The sequence below is a fragment of the Pundamilia nyererei genome, unplaced genomic scaffold, assembly GCF_000239375.1.
Source record: "Pundamilia nyererei isolate P.nyererei 1_Seehausen unplaced genomic scaffold, PunNye1.0 scaffold00497, whole genome shotgun sequence".
In the NCBI taxonomy this organism is placed as follows: Eukaryota; Metazoa; Chordata; class Actinopteri; order Cichliformes; family Cichlidae; genus Pundamilia; species Pundamilia nyererei.
In genome coordinates, this window is record NW_005187898.1 from 94,690 (window position 1) to 115,769 (window position 21,080).

Sequence of the window (21,080 nt, forward strand, 5' to 3'; positions counted from 1 at the left end):
CTAAAGACAAGAATTATTCCCTAAATGGTTGCAGCTGAGGTTTATTTTAATAATTATGTGCGTAGTAGAGTTTAACCGGGAATTTTTCGCGTTCTCTGCTTGATGCGTCCTTTGAATTGAACCAGTACTTGGTCTCCAAACTGAGGACGTATCACAAGTCCATGAGACTGCAAGTACACACAAGTACACATATTGAGACACGGCCTGTGTCTGTAAAGTTCAGTGTACTTCCTGTTTTACTTTGGTAGTCTTCGGGCTGTGTGTGTAAAGTTCTGTTTGCTCTCCCCCATCTTGTCTGTGTAATCAGTGTCAGTCGTGTCTCCCAGCTGTTTTCTCTTGGTCCTGTTCACCTCTTGTGTTTAGTTTCTCTGTCTTCCCCTGCTCATCGTTGTGCCGTCCCTCAGTTTATATTCTCCCCAGTCTAGTTTTGTTTTGTATCACCATATAGCAAATAAAGCTGTTTTTTGAGGTCATGTCCTGTTTCCGGGAGTCTGCTTTCTATTCCTGCCTGCCACAGCTAGCCATGATGTAAGGTCAATGGTCAAAGAGTTTTTACAGATGATGAATCAGGTGATTTTGTAGAGATGATGATTCAGGTGTGATTTGATTTCATATTCTCATTTTTTTTCTCTCTTTTTGCAGGTTTCTCAGTTGGAAGTTGGAACAAAGCAAGGTCATTTTGGCTATTGCTGTGACCACAAGCTGGGACTGCAGTTAAGGTCAGAGCTAAGGCTATGGTCATTATTGTGGTTCAGGCTGTGTCCAAGAAGTATGGCTTGATTTGAAGGATAAGGAGAATTTTCAAAATCCTTCATAACACCTTCCAGCGCACTGCTTCTACTTCAGTAATATATCTATTAAGTATTAAAACCAATCATCCTGCACATTCTACAGAAGAATGTATTTGAGTGATAATTCGCTGCTGTTCACTTCTAATGAGGATGATCTTAAAAATGTAAGGGTGGTGCTCCATTATGTGCTGGAGTAAATAAAGTGATAATTCTATGAATATCTCTGTATACCTTTGATTATTTATAAATGTTTTACCTTCTAAACATGACTGAAGTAATAATTCTTTAGTCATATTGCTTACTGGTACTTGGTAGCTGTGAGGATAAATTCCATGTAACCTAAACAAAACAGCTGATATATTAGTCCTGTGTTAGCTACTTTCTAAATTGTAGAACATACACTGTGTTTATCATGGTAAGAAGGTGGTCATACTATATAACATTAACAATATCCTGAGAAAATCTTCTGTTTTGACTACAAACGCTGACTGTGACAAATGAAGATGTGCTGTGACTAAAAGTCAAGTAGTAATCAGAATCAGAAAAGGGTTTATTGCCAGATGTTGAGCAGATTTACAACATTAGGAAATTGCTGCGGTACTTAGTGCGAAACATACTATAAGAGAAACAAAAAATAAACAAAACAAAAATAAGAAAAGCAGATTGATATATACATAAACGCAGGTGATCAGTGCAAAAATGGAACAGATGCAGAGAACAAAATATATAGTTCATATGTTTGTGGTGGGAACAGTCTTATGGTTATTGCTCATGAGTCCAACAGCAGAGGGGAAGAAACTGCTCTTGGTGAGAGGTTCTGGTCCGGAGCCTCGTGCCTGAGGGAAGCAGGTCAAACAGACTGTGTCCAGGGTGAGAAGGTCAGCTGTGATCCGAGCTGCACGCCAGTGTCCTGGAGGTGTACAAGTACAGGATCAAGACATTCCTTTGTCTCTGACAACCTCTCCAGCCACTTTTATTGCAGATACATCCTATCTGAAAGATCTGTTTCTTGTGTGGTAAGCTTCCTGCCCTTTTGTGGCTTCACTTTGTTGTGCATGCTGAACCAATTGGGCGGGGGTGAGATTAAGGCTGCAGTTGTAGCCTCGAATGTAATCAGAGCTGTGAAGGAGGCTCTCGGTTTAATCTGAACACAGCCTAAAACTTATCCAGACTGGTCCCAGCCCACCTGCAGATTGAAGTTCATAAGTCAACCTCCAGTGGGAGTAGTTCAGCCTCCAGCCAAACACCAGCTCTTCTTCTTCTTACTCACCCATCACTTCAACCAAAATAAAATAAGATTTATTGTTGAACTTTTTTCAGCCCCTCTCAATATTATTTTATTTACCAAGCCAACAATCCCCTCACATTATTCCACTTTAATTCCATGTATTTCTCTAATTTGAGGATGATGAAGTGTACTTGTGACCAGAAAGCAAATCAATTTACCTGATGTATGTAATACAAAATGTAATGTTTCACCAACCATAAAAGAAGCATCAAACAACACTGTTCTTGTTTAGAAAAGTTCACCCTTTGGAGGATATAGAACCTTTTGGCTCCAATCTGTATGCCAAAAGTAAGGTGAATAAAGATAAGTCTGGATATAAAAATCTCTGCCTACCTTTGATTCCTTTTTCATTTTTTACCTTCTAAATATCACAGAGAAAACACTTCTGCTACAAAATTAACCTGATTATAAAGAAACCAGTGTTTTACAGTGTGTGACTGGACAGTGTGTGCCTGGAGCACAGTGGCTGTGGTTTCATGGTCAGAGTTGGGTTACATCAAGTGTAGCAGAGATTCATATAAATTTTAGTTGATGATGCCCAGATTTATTCACTGAATTCCACCTTTATATAAATTTTATACCATCTAGAAAACACAGCATAAACAGTCTACTGTCAGTGTTGGAAATCAGCCAGAACAACTCATAAAACATCTGCTTAGATCTTATGAATTCAGTTGTGTACATCCACAAAAAGCAGCAGCTCAGCTGCTAAGAAATCTACTGGAGCTCCCAATAGAAATTAGAAGCAACCTGTCTCTGAGCAGACTCCTCTGGTTGTTTATGACCACATGCAGAGGATGTATGTATTTATTATTATACTACAGGGTGGGCCATTTATATGGATACACCGTAATAACATGGGAATGGTTGGTGATATTAAAGTCCTGTTTGTGGCACATTAGTATATGTGAGGGGGCAAACTCCTCAACATGGGTGGTGACCATGGTGGCCATTTAGAAGTCGGCCATCTTGGATACAACTTTTGTTTTTTCAATAGGAAGAGGGCCATGTGACACATCAAACTTATTGGTAATGTCACAAGAAAAACAATGGTGTTCTTGGTTTCAACGTAACTTTATTCTTTCATGAGTTATTTACAAGTTTCTCTTTGTTCACAGCCATTGACATGTCGAAGAGTTTAACACGTGAGGAGCGGATCGAAATTGTGTTGATATCTAGTGAACGCAGTAACCGGGTCATTGCAACAGATTTCAATGCAAGACACCCTACGAGACCAACCATCTCCCATGCTACAGTTACTTGCTAAGTTTCGTGAAACTGGTTCAGTGTTGGATTTGCCAAAATATGGATGCAAGAAAACTGTCACTAATGAAGAAACATCAGTGGCTGTCCTCGCTTCATTCAGCAAGAGCCCACAGCGTAGCACTCGCCGCATGTCACTGGAAAGTGGCATTAGTCGAACATCCCTTCGGCAGATATTAGCTACTCACAAATGGCACCCTTACAAACTCCAGCTACTGCAGCATCTCAACGAGGATGACCCAGATAGGCGCACAGAATTTGCAGATTGGGCAAAACAAAAATTGGAACAGGACCCTCAGTTCACGCAGAAGATTTTGTTCAGTGATGAGGCAAACTTTTATGTGAATGATGAAGTTAACAAACAAAACCACCGCTATTGGTCTGACACTAACCCACATTGGATGGATCCCTCCAAGACTGTTGGAACACCAAAAGTGATGGTTTGGTGTGGTATATGGGGTACAACAATAGTGGGTCCATTCTTCATCAGACTTTTATCTTTGGGGACATCTGAAGGCAATTGTCTATGGTGTGAAGATTCGAGATGTGCAGCACCTGAAACTACGGATACTGGATGCCTGTGCTGGGGGTCCATAGGGACTAAGTAAAAGCGCTATACAAATACAGCCAATTTACCATTATAGAATGGTTAATTTTTTTTTTTAAATCTCAAAATTAAAAAGTTTAGTTTTGCTTCATTACACTTCTGCTACACATCCTTTTAAAACCAGCTTCATTAACAGCTCCTTTCACAGCAACCCCAATTCAGAGTTGTGTTAATCTATCTTAAGCTATGATGCAGTAAACCAAGAAAAACAGACGTTTAATTCTACTGTTGTAATAATTTGGCACAGTCATGGTAAAAAGACAGTAAACGGTCTGCCAAGCAACACACACCACAATCTCTGAATAAATCTCTGCTATAACTTCAATTTGTCCTTGTTTAACCTTATTGGCATTACTGCACATCGTTGTTTGGTTCATCACGAGGTTAAGTTACAGCCTAATCTGTCCAGATTAAAAAACAACATCTTCCTGAAATTCTTACTTCTCATCATGTAAGTTGGTAACTTAGTTATAACACCCTTCAAACACATATTTGTTTTGATCGCTAAAATCTGGGTTCTCTCCAGATGCCCTTCAACAACCCCTCCCCCCTGCTCTTCATCATCAGCTGGATCAATCATTTTGTGTACTTATGTGTCCACACAGACAAGCTGATGATTGATCGGGGACGACATCAGTGGGCAGAAGAGACCCGTTGCTCCCTAACAGAGAGAATAACTCTCTGTAGCTGCAACTTATTTCAAGAGATTTATGCCTTACAAATTGCCTGTTTAAACATTTCTGAGGGACTAAAACGAGAGGATTTTTACCGTTTCATCATTATCATTACATTTGCCAGGATGATATCTGCCAGAGTTTCTCTTTCCTTGTTATTTAATTTCTTCATTAACTTTGAAATGGTGAGTTAGCCTCTCTTTTATCAGTTTTGTTGATCTGTTGATCAGAGTTGCACTGCATGGCTAATGAGGCCAGTATTCAGTACTGTGTTGTGTAATAACTGTAACTGAGATTTAGCAAATTTACAGAATTTACAGTTGCTATACTTTTAGTTCTGTTTTAAATGGGCTATTATAAAAACTGTTGAACAGTTTTGTAAAATCACTTAGATCTGAATGCAAATTTATAAAAATAACATTTGAGGTTGGGCTTTGGGGGAATTGGAGGCTTCACAGTGGCAAATGTAATCAGTCAGCGTGACTGAGTTTGAAAAACCTGGACTCTTACGGCAGGAATCCAACAGGCAAGCCTACCAAGTGATATGAACCATATGCCCATATATGATTTATTTACCTTAATCACCAACAGTATCCAGATGTTCTAGACCCAAAAAGTGCTCAAATTTAGTTAAAATCATAGAGTGATCAGGTAGCCTGGTTAGCGAGTTGTTGTTTTGACCTTCTGCCCACCTGAAGCAACATACTTCCACCAATGCAGCTGCATGTGTTGCTTTAAAAAGCTGCAAAATATGTTTAACCTCCTAAGACCCGAACTCTTTCATGGCATGTATTTTTAATTATTCTTTGATATTTGGGCTGATTGGGACCTGATGAATGTAAAAACAAACAATTACCAGATTTTTTTTTTTACCTAATTTTTGTTTCTTAGAAAAATGAGAGGCACAAATGAGGATATTCGTTTAAAATTTCGATAGAACAGTAGCAGTATAATGTCCTCGTAAGTGTATATCAGGCCCTTGTAGAGCAAAATTGAGTATTTTGGTCTAAATAACCCAACATGTGATGACCGCATATGTGGACGCAGGGTCCTAGGAGGTTAAGCTTTATAACAGAGGTCACAGGCCAATATTAACAATAGATGTAAATAAATAAAGCAATTCAATGTGAAATGTGACTAAAATTACATAACTAAATTGAATATCTTCTTTAATTTTATAATTATATTCATTAATACCAAACAGACAGTTTAATGAACTTTACACCTAGCAGCTCTAAACATATGGAGTCTTACCTGGGATTAATGAAATTGTTACAGGCCTTCGATGGGGTCTGTTTTTAAACTGTTTTTTAACAGAAAAGCAGAGACAGGAGACATCAGTTGCGTTTGGTCTGCAGGCTCTTCCTCGTCTGATTTATTAACAGAATTAAACAGTTACTTTTCTTTTCATTCAGACACACAAATTTCTCTTTTAACAACACAAACACATTCAATTAGGTCCATAGCTCAAACCCTTTTGGTTACCTTGCACTCTCGCAAGAATAAACTTAGAAAATAATCATTGTATATGAGTGTCCTTTACAGTAAATCTGTAACCAATTCTACTGCTGTTCAGCATCAAAAACATTTCTGTGCAGCATCACTAACACTGCAATTAACCTGCTTATATACCATTATACATCCCTTATACTTGAACAGATTCAAACAATATATTACATTTGTAACCAATAAACAAAAATATTCTTCCATTCCTCACAAACAGTTCACAATCATCCACAAACAGTATACATCAGACTATTTACATTTGACACATAAGAACTGGGTAGGTCCTAATCAACTGTAACTTCCAATAATGTCAGGATAAAGAAGCGTCTTAAGAGCTGCATTTGTCACAAAATAAAACAGGTAATAAGACCAGCTGCCTATTTAGACTACGAGTGAAATGGCAGCTGCCATTACACATGGCGGTATAGTTAGCTTTCTCTCAATCAGTGAAAACACACTCTCTCACAACATTCGCGGTCTTTAAACTAAGACAGAAAAAGCTTTCTTTGGTTTATATGTACATTGCAGTGAGCTAACTTGAACTACTGACCTGTTTTTTAACAGAAAAGCAGAGACAGGAGACATCAGTTGCGTTCGGTCTGCAGGCTCTTCTTTCTTTCTTTCTTTCTTTCTTTCTTTCTTACAGTTATATTGGCAGTTGGCACTGCAGGCTCTTCCTCGTCTGAGGCAGAGAAGTGTTGCAACGGCCTATCGCACTCGCCACTATCTCCCCCTTGTGGCAATGCCACGCAATTACATTGTCCATAACTCTAAATGAAAAGTGCAATACCACCATAAAGTCAGGTCTTTTACATCAAAAATAGGTTCCAGACTAAGCATTAAGCAAAAAAATCTGTTTGCATACTGTTAAATTGATCCAGTTTCCATCCTGTTCTTGGTGAAGTCTAGACAAAGCTTTCATCAAATTAAAAGGTTAAGTGGTAGACAGGCCATAGGGAGCTACTGGTGATTAACAGGAGAGCGAAACGTTTGCCATCTTTACTGATTTCTACTCTCAGGTCTAGTAACAGCTGACTGTTATCAGTGAAACGACCTCAGAAATATGGATACGACTTCAGGTTTGGAAAGGTTGTGTGTGTTTAAGGGGCCAAACCAAATGAACCTTTATTGGCAGTCATCCAGTAGCAGCATAAACAAACAGCATAAAGGGGGTTATAGTCCACAAAAGAAGGGCATGGATTAGTTACTGTGGGTTGTAGTGCGGGAGAAAACATTGAGATTAGCATAAAAAGTCTTGTCTTATTTGACTTGTTACTTTTTAAAAAATAATTGATTTCACATATTGGATAATACTAATAATAATGGATCATGCCACCACTGGAGCTACCGGTAACTCTTTCACCAATCAGACGTAGCCATGCAGTCACATGACCAGATATAAAATGGCGGGCCGAGCAGCCCAAGCCTTTCAAACTTACAAAGATGGATAGAAGAAACACATAAAAAAATGGCAGAAGCAACCGTCTCCGCTAACACTGAACAGGACAAACACCCTTGGCCGCATATGCAAAGCATGTTTCGCTTTAAAGGAGTACAAAAGGACAGCTATATAATGCGATGTCTTCTGTGTGAGCCAGAGCAAAGTGACATTTCAGCGTACAAAAACTCAACATCTAACCTGAGGAAACATTTTGCGGTAAGTTTGCTCTAAAATTTTTTTTAGCTGTGGTTAAGTGGATGTCAGTCTTACAGCCGCTGTGTCGAGCTTGATTCCTTGAGAGTCAGTGTACTGCAACTTTTTGATGTGTCCATAATCCAACACACATGAATTAAATGGCTGAATTGCCACTTCAGCATGCAGTCAAGTACTTTAGAGTCTTGCTAATGACCTAATAATTTTATTTGGTCTGTCACGGTGAGGACAAGTTTAATAGTTTCAGGACACTGGCCCTCGAGAACTGGAGCTTGACACCCGTGGGTTATAGAATCACAGTCTTAGGCTTTGCCCATATTAGAAATGAGATGATTAAAAAAAAAGAAAAAAAAAGCGCATATCCAGAATCACTCCCTTTCTCCTAGAAACTACATTAGTAATTAAGCCGTTTTGATATTTTTCTTTTTTCCACAAGTGACTTTTTGTCCTCACTCCTGCTTCAGAGAAGTACAGTTATAAGGTGTAGAAGTTTATAAAGAAGAAAAGCTAAACATTTTTTTTTTTTTTTTTGAAGGAGAATCTATTGACTAGCACTGCAAGCCTTTCATACGTTCTTGTTTTGAACTTTATCTGGAATTTTTTTTCTTTTTAGCACAAACCCATGTAATGCAGGCATGACTTTGTTTCTCTTCCCTTCCTGTCGTCTTTGGGTCAACACAACTTAAAGCACTGATAAATATTGTGTTTTACACCTGATGCCTAATGATATCCTCCACACTATGCACTTGAACATGCACTTGAAGTGATGATCACCTTGTTCATTGAATTTTGAGTGTTTTAATCAACATTGTTGCACCTGTGGTGTTTCTGGACAAAAGTGACTGCCATAGGAAATGAGTTGGTATCCACTCACTGAACGGCCCACTTAACTGAATTTGGTGGTGAAAAATGTTTTTTTTGTGCTAGTTTAACCCTCCGGTCATGTTCATCACCCACCCCAAATAGTTGAACATGACAGCATGACAGGAGGGTTAAGAATATGGGAACATTGTTTTTTATTTTTTTTAAACTGTATAGACATTGCTTAGTCACATGTCATTTCATGCTCTATTTTTTTCTGCCAACAGAGGGTTCACTCCAACAAAATGAGGATGTATACAGAATTAATGGACAGCCACAGAAAACGAAAGTCGTTTTGCAAAACTTACAGATTCTTTTACTGGCTCTAGGTGGATAACACAAGCAACGTTTGACAAGCTTCTCCTTACGTTTGATGTGAGGCCAACCAACCATTTTCTATAGTTGAGACATCCTCCTTCAAGACTATTTTAAAGTAATGCTACTCTTACTTGAGTACAATTTTTGGATACCAAGTTTGGTTGTTCGAGCCCTGCCTGCTCCAGTCTGCAAGTACCCTCTTGCAAGATACTAAACCCCCAAACTGCTTTTCAACATGTTCATCAGATTGTTAATCTGTGTGATTCACTTCAACAAGTGGAATATAATAAATGAATTAATGGATTTGTAGTAGGTTTTCCATACATTCATTACAGCTACATCCCAAAGCACAAGAAATATCAAATGAAGGATAGTTCACTATCCTCCTAGATATAATAAGATTTTTTTTTTTCCTGAGTTTTCTGGCTTTCTTGCTTACTGTGTATCACGGTATGACCAGATCCTGGATTCACGGCTGTTGCCCAGGGAAGCCCCTGGCTAAGGACTTAATGGACTTAGTGAACTCTTAATCTTGTTCAATCTGTTAAGGGTGCCACTCAAGAACAAGGTCACACATTGGACTGTGCTATCATATGAGTTATGTGTCTGTAACTTACATGTCGAGGATACTGTATTCTCTGACCATAAGCCCATTTTATTTGACATTGTTCCTCTTAGTCCTGTGATTAAACAGGTTGCACCTGTCCCACACTGTCGTGCCTTCAGTTCAGATACTGATACAGGCAACTCCCTTTTAATAGGGGTTGGCCAGGGTGCTATGTCAGTCCTGCAACTGGTGTAGAATGCTGCTGCACCGTTTTTAACTGGTAAAAGAAAATTTGAGCATATTACTCCAGTTCTGGCCTCCTAATACTGGCTTCCAGTTGAATTTAGGATCAATTTTTAAAAGTAAGTACTGAATATTATGTCACTTATTTATGTGCTAATGTTTAATAATGAAGAACATTAAGACATTACTGTTGGCCACATGTCGGCAAAGTTATGTGACATTAACGATGTTTGTACTTTCAGCGTTAACTTGGTTTTAAAGCCTTTACTTTAAAATATACGCTGTTTACTAGTTAACCTTAATCTTACAGAGAATGTGATGATTTTATGGATAATTAAAGTCAGTCATATATCCACAAACACAACAAGCTGAAAGTCAGTGATGCTGCTCGGTTTGCAGTCCTGAATATCACGGCACAAGCAGGATCCACTGCACTGTTAATGTGAGCTATGCTATATTGCTGCCTATGTTCGGTGGTGTCGAGCCAAACGGACTTTAACGTGTGTTGAGAGTGAATGAATACTGGAATTGTAAAGTGCTTTGAGGGTCTTGAAAAGCGCTATATAAATGCAATCCATTATTATGGTGTTACATGATATTCTATGAGGATGTTATGTGTTTGTATACCTTCTGCCCAGTTTGACCCATTTAGCAGAAGTCAGCCTGTTTAAGGCTCTGATATCTATTCTGTGTGACTTAAAGCAGTTATGACATGGTCTGATTTTCTCACCCAATAAAGGAATATTTAATATATCAGTCTACTCTTCATTTTATCAGAAACAGTTTTCACAGCTCGTACGTTTCCTTTTTACACATATATGTAAGCATTGAGCCAAATTTAGTAATGCCAACATATTAAATGAACAATATTTGTCTCTTATATATATAATACATCTATATATACACTGTCAAAGATACTTTTCTTTGAGTGAAGATTTAAGGTGATAGGTGATAACTTGAATCTTTTTTGAAGCTCAGTATTTGACAGAGTTCAAACTCACTGCTGTAATATATCATAATCTAATAATAACTTTAATATTGGCCATATTATATTTACATCAGTAAAGTACAGTACAGAAATGAAGCCCAACTACGTACTACAGAGCGTGCGGTCGCTGGATTGGGACACAGCTATAGTGAGACAAGGGGAAAGCAAAACTAGATACACTGCACATGGGACAGTGACTATCAAAATAAAACAGAAAGCATGACATTCATAAAGACGCAGACTAGACACTGAGACGTGGAAACATGGAAGACTTGGGAACAGAGGAAACATGAAGTACAGAGACAAAAATAACTGGAACACAGAGGTGTAGTGACCGAGAACAAAGACAAGCATACAACACAGAGAGAAATAATGATATAAAAAGACTACAGAACAAAACCTTCACTAGCGAGACGACAACAGGATCACAGGGGAGACACAGAAACAGAACAGCAAACCCGAAACTAAATACAACACAAACAGAAAACAATTATTCAAAGAAAACAATTTAAATCAAAAACACAAACACAGGGTCACCAGACCCAGTGCCGTGACACATTCTAGAAACGGTTTTAGGTTGAATGTGTTTAGATGAATAATAATAAATAAATAATATTGTCAGGTAAAACAACTATGACTATTAACAAGAAATGCTGTTTATATACTGAATATGCTGTTTTACAATGAATTCAGAATGACATGCTCTGGTATTTTATTTTAAAAATTATCCAAATGTATGATACTAGTAGTCTTCTTGGATAATTTCGACAAATAATAATTTTTTCCAGACATCTGTATTTTCTGAAATGTCAAAGTGATGCAACTAAATACGTGGTACTTTTATGATGAAGTAAAACAGTAATAATGGTGAAAATGGTGAAAATATTTCATAAAACAGAGGGCCCCATGATCTTTATGGCTAGTCATTTTGTTTATTGTTTTGTTTCTCTTAAATCTCATGATGTCACATTGGTTACAAATATCTCTTTTTCTTCCTCCCCAACTGCTCTTCCACCTTTTTAAATCGGTTCACTCTCAGGAAAACCACTCTTTTATTTCCCCTCCCCCCTTTTTAAATTTACTTTTTTGACCTATCATACCACATTTCTTTAACATACAATCAAAAATAGTTTTCACGCAGACCATCTGGTAGGACGCCTACAGACTCACTAACTATCCGGCCCCCATTTACACATCCTGGTGCGTCGTAAGATGGCCACACTGACGAGAGCTCATACACATCACACGTACGTGCATGTATGTATATCTGTATGCGTATATGGGCATATGCATATACACACATAAAAAAATCCGTGTGGAATAAAGTACAAAAAACATATTATTGTCAAGGTGAGTGGAGTGAGCCGTGTGGAGATGATAAAGGAGGATCCAATCGCAGGCACTTGAAAAGGTGGTTTAATGAACACAAAACACAAATAGAAAAACGGCAAACGGAACGGCAGACTATCTAAACTGAGAACAACTAAACCACTAAACACGAACCAGAACACGAACATGAAGGACGATAGACAGCAGGGAGAACACACGAACAGAACATGGTAGATACACAGATGGACCAGTGACTACAATGACAGAAGACACGACTTAAATACACCCAGAGAAACACCAGGAGAATACACACAGGTGGTGGACATAGCTGGAAGTAATTAACGAAATGGGACAAGGGAGGTAAAATTGAACACACTCATGAGACGCAGACCTTCACAATAAAACAGGAAACAAGAGATCACTACACAAGGACGCAGACTAGACACAGAACTAAACCCACACAAAACATGAGAACACAAAACCTGCGAACAAAACCCTAAAACAGAACCACAGTAATATAATTTATCATAAATAATCAAAACACCAGAGAAACCCCAAAACACTCCAAAATGTAAAAATAAACCAAAAAATAAGGAACTCAAAATGCTGGGTCGAAACTGACCCAGAACCATGACAATTATGCTATCCTTAATGCACAACTAATATATATATATATATATATACTATTGTCAGAACATGTGATCAATATATAAGCGTAAAAGAAATTTCCATCACAATATATTACAAGTAGTAATTTAATAATTCAATCACTGTATTGAATAAAGAGCTAGATTAGATTAGATAAAACTTTATTAAGCCCTCGGGTGGGTTCCTTTGGGAAATTCAGCTGACATGCATTATACATTGCAAGTAAGATAGTGAAAGCAGGAAATGTCACGTCAAGAGGAATCATTCATTATGTTGTGTTTAAAACTAAACACAGACTTCTTTTGTTTGAAGCGTTTATATAACTGCCATGCTCTCTCCCTTTTCCAGTTTCAGAAGAAAATAAACACCACCTACATCATCCCCTACCCAAGACCTGCCATTGTAACTCAACCTGTTGACATACATTACAACTTCTGCAAGTTAAAACCACTGTCCCCTGAGGAGACTCTTGAAGAACAACTTCTGCTAGAGTCCATTGCTTGGCCTGAAACCCCATCTTTACCATCACCTCTTTTTATGAATAGCAGCAGTGATCCAGCCCACAGCACCTTCACCATTCTCCCCAGGAAGAGAGAGGGACAGTGGCAAATAGGGGATAACCTGGAGGCCCTGATCAAAATATATGACTTCATGGGCCGTCCAAAGAAGTATGGGGGAGACGTCTTACTTGCCCAGCTGCACAACCCCACCCTTGGTGCTGGTGTTGCAGGACAAGTGGTGGATCATCTCAATGGTTCCTACTCTGCTGTATTCTCTTTACTCTGGGAAGGAAGCGCACAGGTTGAGGTGATGATAAAACTTTTAATTTTTATTGTTACTGGAGTTGTTGCTGGAGTCACTAAGAGTTTATCTATGTATTTGTAGTTGCTAGCAGATTTAAGATAGGAATGCTTAATTTATCCCGTATTCGTGAAGTTTATTGTTGCATCAACTGAAATGATAATGAAATAAAAAGAAAAAAATAATAACAAAAAACAATAAGACTAGCAATAATAAAATAGAAATAAAAAACTAAAAATAAAATAAAATAAAATGTGTGTATCTTAGTGGTCAAGGGCCATTCTTTATGTTGATAGCTAGAGAATAAAATAAGTGTATGAGCAAAGATAAGTGATTAAGAAAATAGCACATCACTCTGTGATGACTAATATTTCTGTAGTAGCAATATTTAACTGGATAATGAGGCACTTAGCTTTGAGCGACACTTAATGACTACATACTTGATGCTGTGCTAAAGCACCAATGCCAAACATTCTTATTGTAGACAGTATCTTAGCTGTTCCCTGCACCTAGTGCTCCACTTACCACAGGAACCACTGTTACCTTCCTCCTCCACATCTTCTCAAGCTGTTCTCTGAGCTCTGAGCCCTTGGTATTTCTCCAGCTTCTCATATTCCTTCCTGATGTGGCTGTCATTCGGAATCGCTACATCTATCACTACGGCCTTCTTCTTCAGTCTGTCTATCTGTCTACCACCGCTATGGCCTGTTGGTTATTGTTAAGCCTTCTCCTGGGCGGGGGGGATATTACAATACAACAACTCAGTGATGGAGGAGGCAAGACAGAATCCCTTCACATTCAAGATACTTACTTAATCCCTAAGGAAATCATGTGGCATTGGAAACTTGGCAGATGATGAGCAGTGGAGGTGGACAGTCTCAGGCTCAAAAGATATGGGAGGCTTGAACTCATCTGGAATGGGAAATAGGCTCGGGCTCACCTTCAGGGTCAAGGTGCACAGGACCCACAGGTGTGTGCAAGTGGCTCAGGTTGTGTGTGGATTCGTGGACGTGTGGTCTCCCCAGGATGTGGGAAGCCTCAGAGTAAAGAAGGCTAATGGTCACAGGAATAAGAGGTGACACATCAGGAGACGCGGCGCTTCCTGGTGCCAGATCAAAGGTTCAGACCTATCCTGGCCTGCAGGGACTATTTATATCAACAACTTCACATTTACTGTAGCACAATGAAGTTCTGTCTTGCTTAATAATATTTAACAGTTCCATGTACCAGATACATGTTATATATACTTCTGTGAGACCCAAATTTCAACACTTTGATTAATTGTCCTACCAGGTGACACTGGTTCATCCCAGTGAGGCAGTCACAGAGCTGCGCAGGGTGAACATAGAAGAACCCGACAGGATCTACTTCAAGAGTCAGTTCCGCTCGAGCTTGCTCACTAGAACAACCACCTGCAACGTATGTTTACGTCCAACCCAGCCTGTGTGCAACTACACAGATTTACGTACAGGTGAGCCATGGTTCTGCTATAAGCCAGAAAATATGAGTTGTGACACCAGGATCAGCAACTACAATGGAGGATATAAAGAAAGCCTGACAACCATGGAGAAGCTTTTTCAGAGGTGAGCATTACCTGTGGTGTTCAATTTTTAGAGTTACTAAAATCAAAAATTAATACAAGGGAAAATAAGTGCTACTCTGCAAATGCTTTCAAAACACATGAAATAAATCCCCTCACTTTTTAATATACTAGAGAGGGAATTATGTAGCTTGCTACCTGGAAAAATGTTCCATATTTTCTCAATCTTGTCTGAAGCTCAATGATTGGTAGTTTATAACTCGAGCTATTTTTGCTGCCTACTGAGCCTAAAATTTTCATTGTCAGTAGTTGTGTACCATTGTTACCTAAATATGACAATGATAAAAATTTGAATTTGATTGACTGTATTTAATACGTCTCTCTAGTTTAAAAATCATTTAAATACTTTCCAATTTTTGTGAAAAGATTTTATTGTGTGTATTTTCCTCAGCGGCGTAAACATGAAAGTCTCCATTCCAGCTTCAGGACCTGCCAATGTCACTGTTTTTCCAAAGCAGAAAGGTAAAAATACAAATCTTACTGCTAACATCTATACCTTAATCTCCATCTCTATATCTTCCCTGGCCTCTCTTTGGGGATGGTTTTCGCTCTGTGTCGTAGTGCGATGACACACAGTTTGTGCTCCAGTGGTCAAACTTTAAATACTTATCTGTATGGGTTAGTTTATGGTACACATCAACTTTTAAATGTCCCTCCTTACTCGTGGAAGCCTCACAGTCCAAGAAGGCTAACCTGCCACCTTTTTCCTTGGTGAACATGATGTATTGTTCCACTGAGTAAATGTGATCAGTGTTTCGTGGTAAGTCCTGAGAGTTGATTTTCACCAACATACCTGAACGAGGCAGCATGGTGGTGCGATGATTAGCAAGAAGGTAAAAAGGTCCTGAGTTCGATTCCAACACCTGGCTGTGGCCTTTCTGTCTGGACTTTGCATGTTCTCCCCGTGTTTGCATTGGTTCTTTCCGGGTACTGCGGCTTCCGACCACAGTCCAAAGATATGCAGTATGTAGGGTTCAGTTAATTGGTCATTCTAAATTGCCCATAATAGTGAATGTGTGTGTGAATCTGGGTGCAAATGGTTGTTCGTCTCCATGTGTTAGCCCTGTGACAGACTGGCGACAAGTCGAGGGTATACCCTGCCTCTCGACCTAACTGGAATAGGCTCCAGCCCCCCAGGACCCTGAAAAGAATAAGCAGGAGAGAACAGATGGATACCTGAACCAATGATTTTATGGTGTTCCAGTGTAGGACAGCAGAGCTCACTTTCTCACTCACCATTAACAAATTGACTACAATGGGTGAAATTGGGGAAGCCATCGTGCACCCATAATTCTCCTTGTAGTATTGACCGTCGTATGTGAAATAGGTGGAATTCAGACACAGTTCTCAAAGCAAACACACTTGGTCAGTGCTGAGAGTGGTCCTATTACTAAGGTGGGGTCGTCCTGTAATCTCTTACGAAATACCTCCACTGCTTCAGTGACTGGAACACAAATGAAGCGAGATGTAAAATTTTACGAGACCATGGTTTTATCTGCCTCCATAATGTCATCTCTCACCTTCCTAAGAAAATCCAAAGTGTTCTGGATGAGGTGTTCAGAGCTGCCAACGAACGGGTTGAGGATCGAAGCCAGAAACCTGAAGATGTTATAGGTGACCGAGGTGATCATACAGACAATCGGTCTTAAAGGTGCACCCTGTTTATGTATCTTTGGTAAACCATACAGACTTGGTGTAGATTTCCCGTTTATAGCCTGTGGTATGAGGTCCAGCCAAAAGCATTGTCTTGTTCTGAATGTCATCTATCACCCTCTTCCTGTAACCATTTCTTGGGTCTTGCTTCAGGGGCTCACAAGTATTTTGGTCACTGAGCAGTGACAAAGTTTTATCACTATAGTCCCTCTGGTTTAGCAAAACTGCGCACTTACCCTTTTTTGCCAGAAGGACGATAAGTTGTTCTGGCAAATGTAGCTTGTCATCGCCAGTGTGTGAATGTGTGTGTGAATGGGTGGATGACTGAATGTAGTGTGAAGCACTTTGGGGTCCTTAGGGACTAGAAAAGCGCTATACAAATGCAGGCCATTTACCATTTGTCATTACCAAGCAATGCGATTGCTTTCTCTCTTCCATGTTGATACCCCCAGCATCCATGCTGGGGGGTGTTGCATTGCTGAGACAGGTTGAAACTTTCATACGTATTTGCTCTGCTTCTTTTTAGTACATTGATGCTAAAATGTGTTTATCTCACCCGTTACTTGAGCAGCTGGTGCTGTGCCTTCTGGAGGACTTTTGTTGTTTGGAGGCCCTTAACTGAAGAGCACATTTGCAGATTTCAGGGAGTAATCCTGTTTTTTTCTGCATCTGAAGCTGAATCTCAAATCAATTAATTACATGTGAGCAGTCTCGTGTTGACACCCTATGCTTAGCCTTTGATTAAGTAATAAAAATTGATGTTCACATGGTGCACCCTGACACAGAACGGACATTTACACATTCTCTACTGATTAGAGATAGACTGTATTGAGTGAGTCCAGACACTCACACAGAATACCAACACACCCACTTGTTGGTGCCAAAAAGCTGCCGGGAAATGATTTTCCAGGCAGCCCGCCCATATAACCCTATGGGAAGGCATATGGGATATGATAAAAGCCGAAAATGGCCAGTGTGGCAGGGGTGTGGTTTGTTGGCCTGCTGCAGAGGAGTGGTGACACAGTGAGCTCTCTGGGCGGCATGGAGGCGGGGAGGCAGGTGTACAGGACTGCTTCAATGAGGGAGATGTCTTTTTGTGTTCCCACAGTGAAATGGGGCAGATGATGCTGTCAGAGAGACGGAGTGGCTGCGTTCAAGGCGGGTGCCAAAAAAAACGCAGATTATTGTCAAAATAAAAAGACACTAAGCATAACATGTGTGTGTGTGGGTCCTGTGTCACAAATGGTGCCAAAACCCTGGTGTGTGTTGTCACGTCGGGCCCCCCGCCGGATCTTCCTGCCGCTCACCCCGCCGGCCCGCCCGCCGGCCCGCCCGCCGCCCAGCCTGCCGCCTGTCCAGCCGCCTGTCCAGCCACCTGTCCAGCCGCCTGTCCAGCCGTTGCAGATTCTGAGACAGATGATGCAACCGTAACGCTGCCGCTTGGAACAACAGAACATAGCAGTGTAATCCGTTTATTTCAACAAAGTAACTGTATTCTAAATACCACCTTTTTAAATGGTAACTGTAACGGAATACAGTTACTCATATTTTGTATTTTAAATACGTAACGGCGGTACATGTATTCCGTTACTCCCCAACACTGGCCCCCGGTGTCTCGGACTGTGTATGCGGATGTCTGCCGGGCGGTGCTGGATTGGCTTGGGCTCACCCCGGAGGACTACCGGCAGCGATTTCGAGATTTCGAGCGAGCCGGATGTCGGAGGGGGAGCAGCCATTCGCTTGGGCTCGTCAGCTGGAAGACACTGCGGCGAGTTGGTTGCGGTCGGGTCTGACGGAGGAGGAGGCGCGGTTGCTGAACCTGGTGGTCTTGGAGCAGTTTGTGGAGGGCCTGCCGGAAGCTACGGCTCACTGGGTCTGCTGTCACCGTCCGCCGGACCTGACCACTGCCGTGACACTGGCGGAAGATCACCTGGCAGCGGGACTGCTGCCGGCTCCCCAAGCGTCGCGGCCGAGGGGAGGGGCCTCGGAGCGGCCGCCGCTGCCTGCTGCTAGGAGGAGGAGAGGCGTGGTCAGTGTGTCGGAGAGGGCCGGTGCTTGGAGCCCGAGGAATCTGTTCGCAGCGCTGCTCCTGGCCGCAAACACTGACAGACCCGACGCCAGCCCGGAGCCACAGGGAGCCGCACAAACGCTGGGACCAGATTGCTAGAAGTGCGGACGGCCGGGACATCTGCGCCGGGACTGCCTGCTAATGGAGGTCGGTCAGGTGTGGTCGGTCAGGTGTTCCGAGTCGCTGGGGCTCCAGCACCTGCTCCTGGTCCGGAGGGACGTACCGCATACCGGTAAGGTGTCAAGGGGGTATACGCCACACTTTGGTGGACACGGGCTGTACCCAGACCCTGGTTCACCAAAGCTTGGTTCGCCCCAGGGCATTGTTGGAAGCAGAGTGGGTGGAGGTGAAATGTGTGCATGGGGATATTCACAAGTACCCGGTTGTGTTGCTGTTGTTGAAATTCAGGGGCAAAACGCATAGAGTTAAGGTGGCGGTTAGCCCGCGCCTGTCGCATCCCCTTATTTTGGGCACGGATTGGTTCCACAGCTTATTGGGGCAGTACGCGGGGATGCGATCGCGGTCTGTAAATTCGTGTGATGTTTGCGCGGCGCTGAGCAGTGATGTGGGGTCGACTGACACAGACTCTGGGGGGGAGGAGGTGGACGGGACTTCTACAGAAGCCCCACTGCCTCCCGTTATGCACCCCACGGAAGATTTTCCACTAGAGCAGTCTCGGGACGACACCCTATGCTCAGCCTATGACCAAGTGATAGATATTGATGGTCGCTTGGTGTGCCCTGACGCTGCGCGGACTTACCCTCATTTCCAATTGCGGAACGATCGGCTTTATCGAGTGAGCCGCGACACTCACACTAATGAGATCCGCACCCAGTTGTTGGTGTCGCAAAGCCGCCGGGAAACGATTTTTCAGGCGGCTCATTCGAACCCCATGGCAGGGCATTTGGGTTGTGAGAAAACTCTGGAGTGCATAATGGCCCGATTCTATTGGCCGGGAAGTTGGGCCGACGTGCGCCGCTGCTGTGCGTCGTGCCCAGAATCCCAGCTGGTTAACCAGCTGTTTTATTGCAAGTTTTATTGCTACAAACAGGTTAAGAATATACTTTGTTTGTTTCTTTTTCATATTAAGTAAAAAACACACACAATTGTCTGTTTTACTGCTTACCAGGTCAGTTAGAGGTGAACAGCAGTAGTGTGGAGTCTAAACCGTCTGGCTATTACTACCAGGATGTGTGGCGAGCACTAGGTGGGACCACCGTTCATCAGTTCAACACTTCCTCAGCCATCACTCGGTGTCTGAAAGGAAAGCTGGTCCATATGTATGGAGACTCCACAATGAGGCAGTGGTTTGAGTACCTTAATGCAGCACTACCAGGTAGCTGCTCTGCAAACCTGGCAAACAACAATATTTTATTTACACTATTTTATTTATGTAGTTTAACTTATTCCTTTTGGAATTCTTTTAGATCTAAAGGAGTTTAACCTTCATAGCCACAAATCAGTCGGACCTTTAATGGCCCTGGACTATGCAAATAACATCTTTGTGATGTTCCGCGCCCATGGTCCTCCTCTACGTACTGTCAGTGTCCCATCCATGGAGCTGCATTATATTGCCAATGAGCTGGACAATGTGCTTGGAGGCAGTAACACTGTAGTAGTTTTTGGCATCTGGGCACACTTTGACACTTTCCCTATTGGGTTCTACATTCGTCGACTGATGTCCATCCGCAGTGCAGTGGTACGGCTACTGTCCAGGGCTCCAGACACAGTGGTTGTCATTCGGACTGGAAATCCCAAACCTTATACAATTCTTGGCGCATTTGTTAACAGCGACTGGTACACTTTTCAGCGGCTAAAGGCACTCAAGGCTATATTCAAAGGATTGAATGTCCATCTGGTGGATGCCTGGGAGATGGTTCTGGCCCACCACCTGCCACACAGCATGCACCCACAACCTTCAATTATCAAGAACATGATTAATGTTTTCTTGTCATACATATGTCCGCCAAAGGGCGGATTCACTAGTTGGGCCGACTTCCTCATTTTAGGTTTGAAAGCGTTTAGTGGGTAAAGGTGAATGCTAGAACATGAATTGAGCTGCGGTTTGCTGAAGGCCTCGAAGTGGTTTGGCGATGGCTCCCGGGCCTGGCAGATCCCCATGCACTAAATAAGTGTTAAGAAGTTAAAGAATTGAGAACAAGGAGGGAGGGAGGGAGGGTGAGGCACATAAACAAGAATGAACAGCTTGCAGAACAGGGGAACCTATATAGATGACAAACG

General features: G+C 41.5%; 1 protein-coding gene across 1 annotated transcript; it reads left to right on the forward strand.

The window, feature by feature from the left end:
* The first annotated feature begins 10,831 nt into the window (after positions 1 to 10,831).
* On the forward strand, positions 10,832 to 20,871 carry LOC102212518 (NXPE family member 3-like). Its single transcript, XM_005754039.1, has 9 exons — positions 10,832 to 10,888; positions 13,066 to 13,524; positions 14,812 to 15,101; positions 15,510 to 15,580; positions 18,460 to 18,800; positions 18,881 to 19,071; positions 19,248 to 19,822; positions 19,969 to 20,175; positions 20,267 to 20,871. The coding sequence occupies exons 1-9, from the start codon at positions 10,832 to 10,834 to the stop codon at positions 20,869 to 20,871; spliced, it is 2,796 nt and encodes a 931-aa protein (XP_005754096.1).
* Positions 20,872 to 21,080: the final 209 nt, after the last annotated feature.

Excerpts from the sequence above, each read along its gene's own strand:
- LOC102212518 (XM_005754039.1), top strand. The coding sequence starts at position 10,832 with ATGAAGCCCAACTACGTACTACAGAGCGTGCGGTCGCTGGATTGGGAC. Across the intron at positions 13,525-14,811 it reads AAGGAAGCGCACAGGTTGAG|GTGACACTGGTTCATCCCAG; the intron begins GTGATGATAAAA and ends TTGTCCTACCAG. Across the intron at positions 18,801-18,880 it reads CTAGGAGGAGGAGAGGCGTG|ACCCGACGCCAGCCCGGAGC; the intron begins GTCAGTGTGTCG and ends AAACACTGACAG.